The sequence below is a fragment of the Bemisia tabaci genome, chromosome 2 (genome assembly GCF_918797505.1).
Source record: "Bemisia tabaci chromosome 2, PGI_BMITA_v3".
Taxonomy (NCBI): Eukaryota; Metazoa; Arthropoda; class Insecta; order Hemiptera; family Aleyrodidae; genus Bemisia; species Bemisia tabaci.
The window spans coordinates 17,542,003-17,555,062 of NC_092794.1; the positions used below are offsets into that span (position 1 = coordinate 17,542,003).

At 34.3% G+C, this 13,060-nt stretch overlaps 2 protein-coding genes across 3 annotated transcripts; one reads left to right on the forward strand and one right to left on the reverse strand.

The window, feature by feature from the left end:
• Positions 1 to 1,486: 1,486 nt before the first annotated feature.
• EndoG (endonuclease G, mitochondrial) lies at positions 1,487 to 7,459 on the reverse strand. Its single transcript, XM_019041468.2, has 5 exons — positions 6,936 to 7,459; positions 6,061 to 6,254; positions 4,534 to 4,770; positions 4,173 to 4,353; positions 1,487 to 3,346 (listed from the first exon to the last, which is right to left on the reverse strand). The coding sequence occupies exons 1-5, from the start codon at positions 7,200 to 7,202 to the stop codon at positions 3,242 to 3,244; spliced, it is 984 nt and encodes a 327-aa protein (XP_018897013.2). The 5' UTR covers positions 7,203 to 7,459; the 3' UTR covers positions 1,487 to 3,241.
• A 235-nt stretch (positions 7,460 to 7,694) lies between these two features.
• On the forward strand, positions 7,695 to 13,023 carry LOC109030490 (TELO2-interacting protein 2). 2 transcript variants are annotated; one of them, XM_019041475.2, is made up of 5 exons: positions 7,695 to 7,832; positions 8,105 to 8,290; positions 9,005 to 9,151; positions 9,997 to 10,209; positions 10,857 to 13,023. In XM_019041475.2, the coding sequence occupies exons 2-5, from the start codon at positions 8,240 to 8,242 to the stop codon at positions 11,163 to 11,165; spliced, it is 720 nt and encodes a 239-aa protein (XP_018897020.2). In that variant the 5' UTR covers positions 7,695 to 7,832; positions 8,105 to 8,239; the 3' UTR covers positions 11,166 to 13,023. The 2 variants fall into 2 exon arrangements, with proteins under 2 accessions (XP_018897020.2, XP_018897021.2); XM_019041476.2 differs by having other exon boundaries at positions 7,710 to 7,832; positions 8,097 to 8,290.
• Positions 13,024 to 13,060: the final 37 nt, after the last annotated feature.

The window sequence follows — 13,060 nt, forward strand, 5'->3', positions numbered from 1 at the left end:
TAAGGACAGGCAACAAGCAATTTTCATCAACTCGCTTAGGAAAATATATCCGCTATGATATGTAATCGCTTCAAGAATCGCTTTAAGAGAACATTTTTGGCTATGTTTATAGAAACATTTGACATTTGACTCCAAACATTTGACTCACAAGTATTTTGACTCTTGCTTAAAATATTAAGTCTTGGAAAAAAATGCCTACTTTGATAATAGCTTTCTTCTACACACTCATTTATATTGTTGAAAAATTACAGTTGATATTTTGAGAGATTTTACCAGTTTTTGAATTAAATTTTACCTCTTGCAAAAATTTTACTTTGAAACGTAGGTAGGTATAGGATTTTTGGAAACAATCTTTTCTACAGTTTTTTTAAAAGTTGCCTCTTCATCAAAATTTACAAGATTTTGAAAACTTTTTTTCAAAAGTCGTTGTCACTGAGGTCCAAACCTTTATTTGCCATTCGAAGAAAAATGGGTATAAGGGACGTGGAAAAAATAGATGCAGAATCTTTAATTTTGACTGGAAAGTTATTGCTAAATACCTGTTTGTTGAGCTTTCCTTAGAAAGTGCGTATTCTTATTTTATCTTGTAATGAAAGATAGGGATTGTGGGGGGGGGGGGGGGATAATCTAAAACAGTGATTGGTGCTACACTCGCTCATTTTAAGGAGAAAATTTGAGTAAAGGATATTCAAATCAAATGCTAAAAATTAACACATAAAAAAACTTTATTGTAACAATTTTTAACAGCAAAATAACAATGACTTTATTCCTGCGAGAAAGAGAATACAATAGTAGGCTGTTCTTTTGGAAAACATTTCAAATGAAGGAGATATTAAAGAGGATTCGGGTACAGTAAAAGTAAAGACTGAAAAAGAATCATGGGCTACCAATGAAAAAGGTGAATGGCACCTGAAGATGAAGGCATGACAGTTACTTCTTGTTCTTCCACGATGGCTGTTGTCCAGTTTATAAATTAAAGTCTAGATACAAATTTAACTATATTTACACACAAGTACAAAAAGACATTCACGCAAGTATCCAATGATTTTTTAAAATGGCTAGCTTTGACTAAAGTTTTTGAAACGTTTAAAAGAGAACTGTAGTGATTTCAGTCCTATCCTATGATAAAATTGCATTTTCTTCCACAAAGTAAGTTATTACCAAGTTTAAGAAATTACATACTGTCAGTGAGACAGTGAATATAATTTCTTAAAAAACTTTTGACGCACTGACAAGCAAAAATCAAATTTCACAGGAAATTTCTATTAACAGAATATTTGTCGCTAACATGCTATAAATTTGAAAGACAATAATTAAAAGAATAAATTTGAATAGAGATAGAATCAATCACAATGTTTGCACCTCAGTTTTCATCATTTTAATGGTCTCATATTAGTAGCAATATTAGAGCAAAAGGGCCGTAACGAACATTTTTAGAAAAATCAAGATGCATTGCAAATATGGGGCTGCAAGGCATTATTTTGTGATATTTTTAAATGGGGTAAAAAGTAGAAGTTCAACCCTTCTGCTCCGTGCGGCTGAAATAATAATATAAACTTTCAGTTTCTTAGTTAAATAGTTTCAAAGGTAGCCTTCAAGTTGGGGAAAAATTTAACGAAAGTGATTGAAGATTGCCGGGAAGTCTGGCCTTTGATATGATCATTTATGAGAGAAATGGGCTAGGTATAAACGGGAAAAAAAATCAGGAGCGCGATTTTTGACAAGTTAGTTTAAAAACTTTAATTTGTTTTAAATAGACACTATGCTTGTAGACCAAATGACAGAGGGTCATAGTAATTAGACTTTTCTTCCATAGATCATTCATGGTAGACAAAAAGACTGGAGACTGGCCCCTTTTCTTGTGGACAGCTACATATGGGAAACTTTCTATTGAAAATCAGTTTTAAAGTTTGTAGGGCTTTTATAACAGAGCGATCTCTTAATACTTATCTTACATTAAACAGTTCTTACTTGGATCGCATTTAGCAAAAAGGAACCAGCTCATTTACAGTGTTGTTAAAATGTTGTTCCTTCATTCTTATTAAAAAAATCGACCAAAATAGCAAAAAGTTTTGGCATCCCAACAAAAAATTGTTAATTTTATGTGGGAATAAATTTAATACTGTACATATATTTAGTATTTTTAAAAGAGAAAAAGAATTTGCACAATTTTGAAAACACGGTAATCATGCTGGTTCCGTTTTGCTAAATACGATCCACTTTGACCTCCTAAGTGATAAAAAAATAAATGTACTCAAGGCAAGGCATGATAAGGCCAATACACAAAAAGTGATCATGGACTTATGACAGTGAAATATTATTCAGAAAAAGATAAGAAAACAGTCTTGCAGATAAAATATTATTTTCTTTCCCTGTCTTTAAAGAATTTTTGTTATAAGATAAAACTTACATCTAGTGAAATCATATTTTAAAAGCTTGGACTAAGATAAACTCAATAGACAGGCGGAGGAAAAGTAGGAAAATGAAAAGGCTTATTAAAATCCAATGTGGATGAAAATGTAAAGCAATTGGAAAAAAAAGGTAAAAATATAATATTTGGTGATTTTTCATGATAAGAAGATGTATACTATGTGCCATTTGTTGCAGAAATAAACATATCCTTTGGTCTTTTCATGAGATAAAAAAATTTGAAATAAAAAGAGAAAAGAGGCAAAGATTGTCCTAATTCTGAATTTTAGAATTGTATTACTCATCTCGCAGGTCTTGATGTTTCTCCTAATTTTCATTCTATGATTTATTCCTTGGGAATCTTACATATTAAAAATGATTATTCACTTTGTTATTTCTCGGTGATTTGTCTATATTTGTAAGTATTTATTCAGTCTTAACATGACTATGTCCTAGTTAATTTTCTAAGGTACAGTTCAAAAGAGTTCTTAAAAATGTTTCTTTTCATGGGGTAAAGAATTCAATATTAACAGTACCACTTTTATTCTTGTGAGCAAGGATTAGAACGTTTTGAATGATACCTTTTACAGATGGATTTTCATACTTGTTCCATTATGTTGAGCATCCTCATCATGCTTTCACAATGTTTCCTTAATTCAACTTTAGTTGATTATTTTGATAGACCTAAAAAACTTTATGGCAGAGGTTAAATGCTTCTCACCATAAAATGACTGCCTTCAGGGTGAAGAATGCTGAATCAAAGCATTTAACCGAATGCATGAATAAAAGTTATCGCTCTTTCTAGTTCTTCAATTAAAAACAACAAAGGAATTTAAATGTAAGTTGTTTTCTTTCCGTTGATCTTCTCTAGCTTATCCCGTGAGATTCGATCAAAGAAAAGGAGACCAGCTGCGCGTTCAATGCTCTCTGGAGGAACCTAAAATAGAAGGAAAAATATCTAAGAATCATTGAAATTCATTGAAGTAGGTAGAAAGAGAGACGAAGGGGAGAGAAAAAGAGATACACAGTGGTTTTAACCTGGATTTACGAAGAGGTATTAGAGAGTAGGGCAGAGAAAGATGGAAGAGATTAAGGATTGATGTATGTTTGAAAAATGTATGACTAGAGGCGTGTGCCTGCGAAGATATTGTTAGGTATCAAATTGACACCCAACAAGTTTGTTATTAAGGTGATTCGTCAAGCTTAAGTGACGTGGTCGAACTGGCATGCGATATATTGCATTGATTAGGTCAAAAGTCTCGGCAGATATTGAATTTTTAGGAAAATAAGGACAATAGCCCCTGCGCATGAGCCTAAAAAATTGTTCTAAACCGAAAAATAGGCAAAATTCAGAGAAATGAAAGCAGGATAGTGTTTGGAAAAAACCTCGCATTCGATTCAGCTATCGATTTCTGTATGGAATGCGAGGTTTTTTTCCAAACACTATCCTGCTTTCATTTCTCTGAATTTTGCCAATTTTTGGGTTTAGAACGATTTTTTAGGCTCATGCGCAGGGGCTATTGTCCTTTGTTTTGCTAAAAATTCAAAATCTGCCGAGATTTTTGACCTAAAAGACGCAATACATCGCATGCCAGTTTGACTACTTCTTTTGAGCTTGACGAATCACCTTAATGCACATTTCTACTTAGGTAGGTATTCCAGAATTTTTTCAACATTTTTTTTGTTTTTTATTTTAATTTTCTATAATTGTAATTACTACTGCTGGAAAGTGGTTATGAAAAATGATGGAAGAAGTCCCCTACCTGAAACACATGGAGCGGAGTATCATTTTCAATAGCTTTATTCGGCATCAGGTATGCTTCCATCTCTAATCGACGATCTTTAGATTCCATGACCACCACTTTGAAGAAATGCGTTGGCACAGCAACATTATTTGGACCTATAACTTGATAACTGATGTACAGTTTCCCATCACTTTCTCTCCTAAAAAAAGAAAATCACATACTGTGTTATAAAACAATGAGTGTCGTTTTAATGTAACAATATGTCCAAACTTTCCTAAAAGTTGAAAAATTGATTGGTTCTTCAAGAGTTTCACTGTCAATGAGTCTCTTAATCAATTTCATATGCAATTTTTAAAGTACGAAAAATAAACTTACTTACCTTGGGAGATATAAAGGGCCGGTACAAACATACACATTTGCATAACTGTCTGTTAGTTTTCGAACATACTTTTCAAGCCTGTTCCAAGAGTCACGATTAAAGCCAGGGCCGACTTGAGGTGCCATATTGGAGAGGAGGAAGGTTTGCTCAACATGTTTTTGGTGAAGTCTATGATTTCCTGCTGCAGCCAGATGACCTCTATCATAACCACTCCTTTTATAATCCATATTTGTTGACCTAAAAAATATTCACACCTAAAATCAAACTCTACGTAAAAAACAATTTTTCTTTCTCTAGGAAGTACTGAATAGATTCTTAAGTTGGGCAACCTGAAATCAATGGGTCAGTGGTATCCATTCACATTATTTACATTTTTGGGTGTACAATTTTCTGTACAGAGTGGGCCAAGCTTACAGGAATTCTTCAGATTTTTTTTGTCTCTAGATGGTGAACAAATCTCAGTTTTCAAAATGCCAAAATGGGACCCATTTGAAACAATATTTTTGGTGGGTTGACATGACGTGACAAAGAAGGGAGAGCAACATTTGCTGATTGGCTGATCTCAGCTTCGGCATCGTCTTGCTACGTCAACTCCACTGTCAGCTTTGAATTCAAGAAGGTTTTGATTAGCTTTTCCTGCCCTTAGAAATGATTTTTTGAACTTTTCAATAAATTTTTTGGTTTTGGACTACTACCATGCAAAAATTCCTTGCCACTAAACCACTGTATTTTAATTTTTTCTCAGTTACATTTTGAAAATTCATATGAAATAAAAATATTTATACATTACAGATATGCACAAATGTTCCTTGTAGAAATGAAAACGTTAAAGTTAATAAACTAAATTAGTTTTATTTTACATAGGGCCAACAAGTATCAAATGGACGTATTTGTGCTAAAAGGAACTATGTTACATGCAGTCCCTATGCACATAGTTCCTTTTAGCATTAATGCGTTCAAATGAAGAGAGCAGGCTTCAAAATGTAGGTAGGGCCCTTTACGTGCTTCATGAGATAGGCAGGAAAAATATGCTAAAATAGGGTTTACTGGGAATTATCGTCCTTAAAAAGTGTTGGCATAAAAAGAAGTGAGAACATTGATTTCGTGAAAAATGCTGAGAATAATGAGAATCATTGCTTGATCAACAAAATTAATAATCATTGAGTTCAGCCCTCCAATCAGAGTGCACCTCGTAATAGCATGACATGTGACGTCATGTCATCTTTAACAAGGCTTGTAAGCCTGAATTGCTGGTTGTTCTCTGTTTGTTAGACCAGCAAACTCTATTTGGCATCTTGTTTTTGATCTTTTTTCATCTCTTTGACCCGAAATTCTGTACTTCTGTTTGTAGACCAGCAACTCTCATAAAACATTCAATTGGTTCCAATCAAATTCAGGTAAATTCTTATTGGCACACCCCCGCATCATTTTCGCATATTTCAGTCCTAACCTTTAATAGATAATAAAACAAGAAGATCACACCTGGCATGCTTAGATTAGGATAAAAAACTCAAGATTCTTGCACACCTGAAAAATTGGTGAATAGAGGGATCTTCCCGGAACTCGCACTTTGAGCGGTCAATTGTTTCATTTTTCTTCAAAGTTTCTTTAGTTAGATGTTCAAAGACCCAATGCGCAACACGGTTTCTTTGGTCATATGATAAAACATAATCGTCGTAGGACCTTATGTTCGCCAAACTTGGAAAGCCATACTTCATGATCTAAAACAGAAAATTGACACTATCAGGTAAAATTTTTCTGCAGTTTTACCATCAATATTGCTGGAAGGGTTCAAAGATTGCCCTGCATGGTTCCTCACACTTCTATGCATAAAAGTGTTTCATGGTAAATTAATTATTGATGACCTTTGATTGGAGTCCCTTCTACAGTTAGATGAAATAAAATGAGAAATAGGAAAATTTTATATTTTCGAATACTAATGACGTAAAAAATTATGCTTCATGTTACATACCGCGACTGCTAATTGTATACTTGCTTACAGAAATGCAGAATGAATACTAAGAAGCTTGAAGAATGATTGCAGATTTCTGATACACATTTGTGCTATTTTTTGCTTTGTTCATACCTGCAGCTTATAGATTAGCATCAGCTTACATGCTTGGGCTCAACTATAGCTTAGAGTTTGCCCCTGATAATTTGAAACTGACTTCTTGTTTCCAAACAACCGGGCTGTTGTCGTTTGGTACGCTTACTTAAGGATTGACCAACGATGCCGCCACTAATGTTTGTCAACACTTAAAACAGTCTACTGCAAATTACAGTCAGAAATAAACACTGGTCAACTTATCCGTCATGAGCTCTACCAGAGAGTCTCTTCCTTTTATGCAGAGAATCTACTGAGAATGATTGTTGTACAAAAGATGGACTGAATTCTCACTTACTTGTCCTACTCGATTAGGGGCCACCTTCCCATCATTTGGAATGGGTGGAGGTACTGGTACACCAGATTTTTCTTCAATGGTGAGTGGAGATGCGGCAGAAACTGTCCCACATAATGGAAGACCTGGAAGATGTGGATAGTCAAAATACTCGCTGAGCTTCCTCCGCTCAAAGTAAATCCCAAGACAGACGCCTCCACCGACGCATCCGACCAAAGCGCTGGACTGTATTAGCAGTTTTCGATACATGGTAGGTGCATGAAATATCATCAATTACCTAAAATTCATTAGATTTGAGTAAAGTTATGACAAAATTGAAATGGGGTGCTTCCTGTTCTATTGAAGTTCAGAGACCTGAGGAGCCAGGGATAGAGAAACAGATTGAAAGCCAATACCTTCACGACAGTAGAGGAAGTTTCAGGCACTTAACACTTTCCGATGGTTTCGAAACATTCGTAATATTCATTCCCAACTTACAGCAACTTGAAGACTTTCATTTTTCATTTCATACGCAAACGGCAAAAGTTTTAGAGGTTAGGTGCTGTTCTACCAAACTGTCAAACTAAAATACAGTAAAATACGCGATAATCAAAATACAAATATAACTTATGGAGTGCTAAAAGTGTTTTGAAAATGCTAAAAGAAGGAAAAAGAAAACAAATATCATGACCATCGTTCAGTTTGAATGTTAAAAGTTTCTTTGTAATCATTTTAGAGCTTTTTAAGTTTCAAGTTCTCAGAGGTGCATCACTGCAAAAGAAATGTAAATATAAACATAACCTCAAACTTTCACATGTCATCTCTGTTTTTTGGCTTTTTCGTTGTGTTGTGATTTTGTGAAAAACATTTTCTTGTCGTATACTCTTAAGTGTTTTTTAGCATCCATTTTGCTTCTTAAAGGTAATAAAGAAAATGATAATTTATCAGATTTTGTTATTAATTTTGAGAAATCTCTATTGAAAAAAATTATGCCACCACTGACCAGGGCATCATTGTACATTTGAGACACCCCTCCGTTCTTTCTCAAGCCTCAGAGAAACGAGGATAAACTGTCAGGTCTATGTTCTTTGTTCCTGTTTAAATTTAGTTTTTAATACTTGTGTAGAAGCTTGCATTACTTTTGAATCATCGGTTCATCATCAAGAAAGATGCTTGTTTTTTGAGTGTTACAGGTGTCTTTTATCAAGAAGAATCCACACAGGACAGTGAATTAAATACATCGGATGTATGTTCCTCAGGAAGATTTGGAAGTCAAATTTGATGTAACGCCACTTCACATTGACTCCTGAACAAGAAGTTTGAAAACTATGGAGTTATGTGAAGCATATAAAATACTTGTCACCCTCACGGATAATGTGGTAAAACCTACTATGCCTATTAATTCAGTATGAGAATGACTGGAAAAGAATGATTTCTTCTTATCCTTTTAAATATGTGATATCACTAATTGCCATGATGCATAACACTGAAGTGAATTAGCAGGAATGTTGTCAGTAATTATTTCCTCCTTACATTTACATCCTTTAACCAATTTCTTTCAAGACAGTAGTCAGAATGGGTGCAGAGCAAATCGACGGTGTAAATCCACTTATCTTGTTTGCGGTGTCTGAAAAGCTCCGCCTCTATGTTATTTTTATAAAGGAGAACAAATTGATATCATTCCTTGAAGTTTATGCAGAATTTTCTCCGCATAGAGACCAAATATCAAGGTACTTTTAAAGAATTGCTGTTGAGTAGTTTTCTGTTTAAAAAATAAAGTATGACAGGAAGTCTGCAACGTCGCAAACCAAGTTATGTGATTGCCGACTTACACCATCAAAATACATCAACTAGCACTCAAATGGTCATCTGATCAATGTGATTATTGCCTATAGAAATTCCAAGGTATTTACTTTCTACAACAGCATTTTTTTTATGACCGTCACTCATTTACAGTGAAGGACCATTATCCCCACTTTATTCACCCAAAATTGAATCATGATTGAACCTATATGATTACACACACACTTCTCCACTTCCTTTTAACAAGCTTAATATTCTTAATGATATTATGAATTTATTTCCCTTTTCAGAAAAACAAAGACGATGAAATGCACTTAAAAAAGGAAGTAAAAAAGCAATTATTGCCAGCTTTCACAAGCCGGGAAGAGAGTAGAATAACAGAGGCATTGCAGTGTTATCGAGATGTATGTAATAAATTGAGAACCAATAACTTTGAGGTAAGTTATGAGATTTTTTCCGTATTTTGCTTTAGGAGTCTACTTTATTTAAGAGCCTAAACTTGATCCATGATCTTAAATCCAGATGATGATGCAAACTTTCACCTCTGCATCATTGCTGAAACATTTGCCTCTAAGAAATTTCTGTCATCTCTGAAAAACTTGGAAATCACTGGGCATTAGGTCTGGAGAGTGAGGTGGATGTGGGAAAATTTATTCCTTAAATCATCTAGCTTGCGTCAACAACTGGCTCAGGAAGTGGACCAAAGTTTCATGAAACCGGTGTGCAGAAGTTGTGAAGCCGATATGAAAAATGTAGAAATCTGGCGGGTGACCACATCCCGAAGTTGGGAAAGACATTGTAAAACAGTATATTAACTTCATTCAAGGAGATACCAACCCTTTTTCCACTTCTCTCCATACCTTATTTTTTTTCTAACATTCCACTGCGTATGGGTATGTTTGGAGATGTGGAAATAATCCATAATTTCTCTGCAACATGTAAAAACCAAGTTTTAAAAACTATAGCTTGTTATAGAGCTGAGAGTATGTGTGTTCCATTGCTTGGTTGACTTTTTTCCTGGTGTTGATAGTTCTTGGAAAATGAAACAAAAAACTTAAAAATCCACCCTTGTACAACAGGACCGATTTGGATAATTGGAGGTCTCAAGAAAGGGAGCACTATTCAGTACGTACTTGTAAAGGAAAAGCATGAATCAACTTGAAGGTAATTCAAAATACATCAAAAGGGTGGATTCTGTGAATGCAGTCTCGAGCGGAAAATTTCAAATTACCTATTACAATACCTGCAGAATTGTTCCTCATCTGCTGATTCTTGTTGACAGTGGGATGTTCTAGATGATATAGACGACTTGCTTCTCTCTATAATGGAAAATGAGCAAAACCTTGCCTTGCGGAAATGTTATGAAGAAATTCTACTAGCGGTTGTCTGTGACTCAGGCTTATCTAGCTTGAAATGGTCAAATAGATTAACTGCGCTGTTCAAGGATTACTGCAGGGTTGATATTGGACCAGGATCTGGGCTGAATAGCCTCAAGGTAAGCCATCATTCAGGGCATGTTCAAGGCTCAACTATAGTTTGACACTGATCACAAGCACCAAAACTTCCTATATTTCTTCTTCTGTAATTCAGATATTTCAAAAGCACTGACCTGCTTTCCAAATGAGAATTTTCTAAAATTTTCTTTCATCCTCACATTCTCAGCTTTAACATGATACATTGACTCGATATTTTTAATCAACTGTCCAGTAAGAGTGCATGATTTTTTCTTTTTTGCTCTCCAACATTCCCTAACTCTTCCTCAGAATAGGTATAAAAGTTCCGTATTTTAAATGGACCTTCCGAAAAATCCTATGTATGTCCTATTAATTAATCAAATGACAAACCAATTCCATTGAACCAATTTCCATCAAACTGAATGATGTAATAAGGCTCTTACCATTTGCCGCCTTGCAAAATTTTCTGCTATATGTGCCCGCCCGCACTCCACGCTCAGATGTAATTCTGGCCCTCTCCTCCCCTCCTTTTCACAAATTAGCTCACTTGAGATGAAATAAAAAGCAGGCTTCAAAATTCCCTTGCTTGCTCAATTTTTTATTAGTCTTAATTCCAAGTCTTAGTCTTCTGATCACTGATTGTTCACTTATGCCATCAATTTTCTTACATTTCATTTTGCTTTTTCAGGCTCTCAAAGCTTTTATTACAAATACTTGGCCACGTTTAAAAGAGAACTGGGGTCGACTGACAGCAATTGTGTTGGAGTCGCTGTTTGACCTGTATCATTCAAAATCAATTACTAGGAATGCGGAAGAAACTGATGAAATTAGGAATGTTTGCATTGATAGCTTGGTGCTTTTACAGAAAGCAGTTCCTGATGAAGTTAACCAATTCATTCAAGAAATTCTAAAACGGGACATATTTAATGCAGAACTCAACAAGCTTTTGAAAGAAGTTCTTGTAAGCTGTAATGAAGAAACTGAGAGTGAATCTTGAAAATAAATTTATTGATCTAATATCAGGAAACAATAGGTCAGTGGGTAAAGATTCAAGGTAACTCCCAATTTATATTGGGCTCATTCTATCTTTGTAAGATCAGAAATGGGCAAGAACAGTATTTAACAAAGTGGCGAGTGTCTGTTTACTTCAATGAATCTGCCAATGTCAAATCAGTAGCAACCATTTTTTGTAATGGCTAAATACCAACAGAAACGAGTCAAAAACATTTATTCCTCTATGACCAAACATTATAAAAAGAGAAAGAAAAAGTTAATGTTGAGTTCGCAAGTTTAGATTTAAATTTTTCAGATGAATTTCAATTATCATGTAATATCATGCAAGCAATTCCAAACAAAGTCATAGAAGTTGTTCCTTTCAGTTCTTATCGCATAAGATACTGCATTTATTTTTTCATTTTCAGAGGTAATTTTTTCTTTCTGTGATTTCATTATTTGGTATATAATGGGTACTTTTGATCTTTTAATCCAAGGCAATCAAAGGTGCGTTGTTGAAGTAAACTGTTTTGGACTGTTTGGAAACCGAATTATCCGATGCCAAGTGATCGGCATTGTTAACCTTTATGACTGATTGAATTATGACTTGAGTGTTTACTTAAATGAATGCCTAATGCTTCTACCAAACGCTCAACAATCTTGAGAGGTATAGGTAGGACAGTTGCATTTGGTAAACTGAAGAACCGAATGGGATCGGATATGTTTGCTCGGACAACACATCCCTAGAATCTACTCCTCTCCCAAAATTTGAGGAAAAGTAGTCTTATCATCTACCAGAGAGTCAGTATTTAATTAATTTTTTCAAAGGAACTAACAGGTTACAAGTGAAAAAATTTCATATTTTCTTCTATGTTTTTTTTACCTTGAAAATGTTTGATTTCATTTTGCCTTTTAGTTACCTTCAAGGGAAAACATTTTGAAAAGCGGTAACTTTTAATTGTGTACCTACATACTCCAGTTGAAAGCCGAATAATCTTGAGAAGAACCTAAGTTTTTGTTAATATGTTCACATTTGTAGAAAGTAAGCTCAAATGAGTAGTGGTCATGAATTCAATAGGCAAATTAAATTATTTTTTGTATAAATGTCTTTGCTGTTACCATTAAATTGTAATTTTACAAATTTGTTTACAATTTTTTTTTTTTTTTTTTTTTTTACACTGCATCTAGTCAATGATAATATAATTTATGATGAGCAATGGGGAAGCATGTATTTCGTTACCTGATTGCTGTATGAAAAGACATAATTTATTTTTGGATGGTGAAAATTTATGGTAAAGGCAAAAATTAATAAAATAGGTAATATTTATTAACAAATGTCCTCAGATGAAAGAAAACACTTTATTTACACCATGCCTACATGAAGAAATTTCAGCTTACTTAATTAGAATTTTTATGTTGTACAACAACCTGGCATGATAAGACTCAAGAGATTTTTCCTTCAATTTCAGATTAGCATAGGTAACTAGATTCTTGTAATGTTGTATTGTAAGTAGGAGGCAAATTTCCAAGCAGGATTAGGTTTTGTGTCGCCAACCTCTGTTACAACTAAACGAAAATCCCTTCTGTTATGACATTCAGTTTTTCGAGTTAGCAGCCATGACGACCACTAAAAAACTCTTGCATCACCTTTGAAGGTGGATCGAAAAAAGGATGGGTGCAAACGTTGGTCAAAATTCATGAAGCAACTGCAAGTTTAGTTCTTGACATATGCCAAGCACTTTTCTTCCTTAGATTGCAAACCTGCCAATCGGGTAGAAAAAAGTTGACCCAATCCACAAGGAAATTTGCCTTAAGCAGTCTAGAAACTATCCTTAAAAAAAAAAAAAAAAAAAAAAAAAGTTACAACATGAAATAATTTCCTTTCCTGAAAATGGTTGA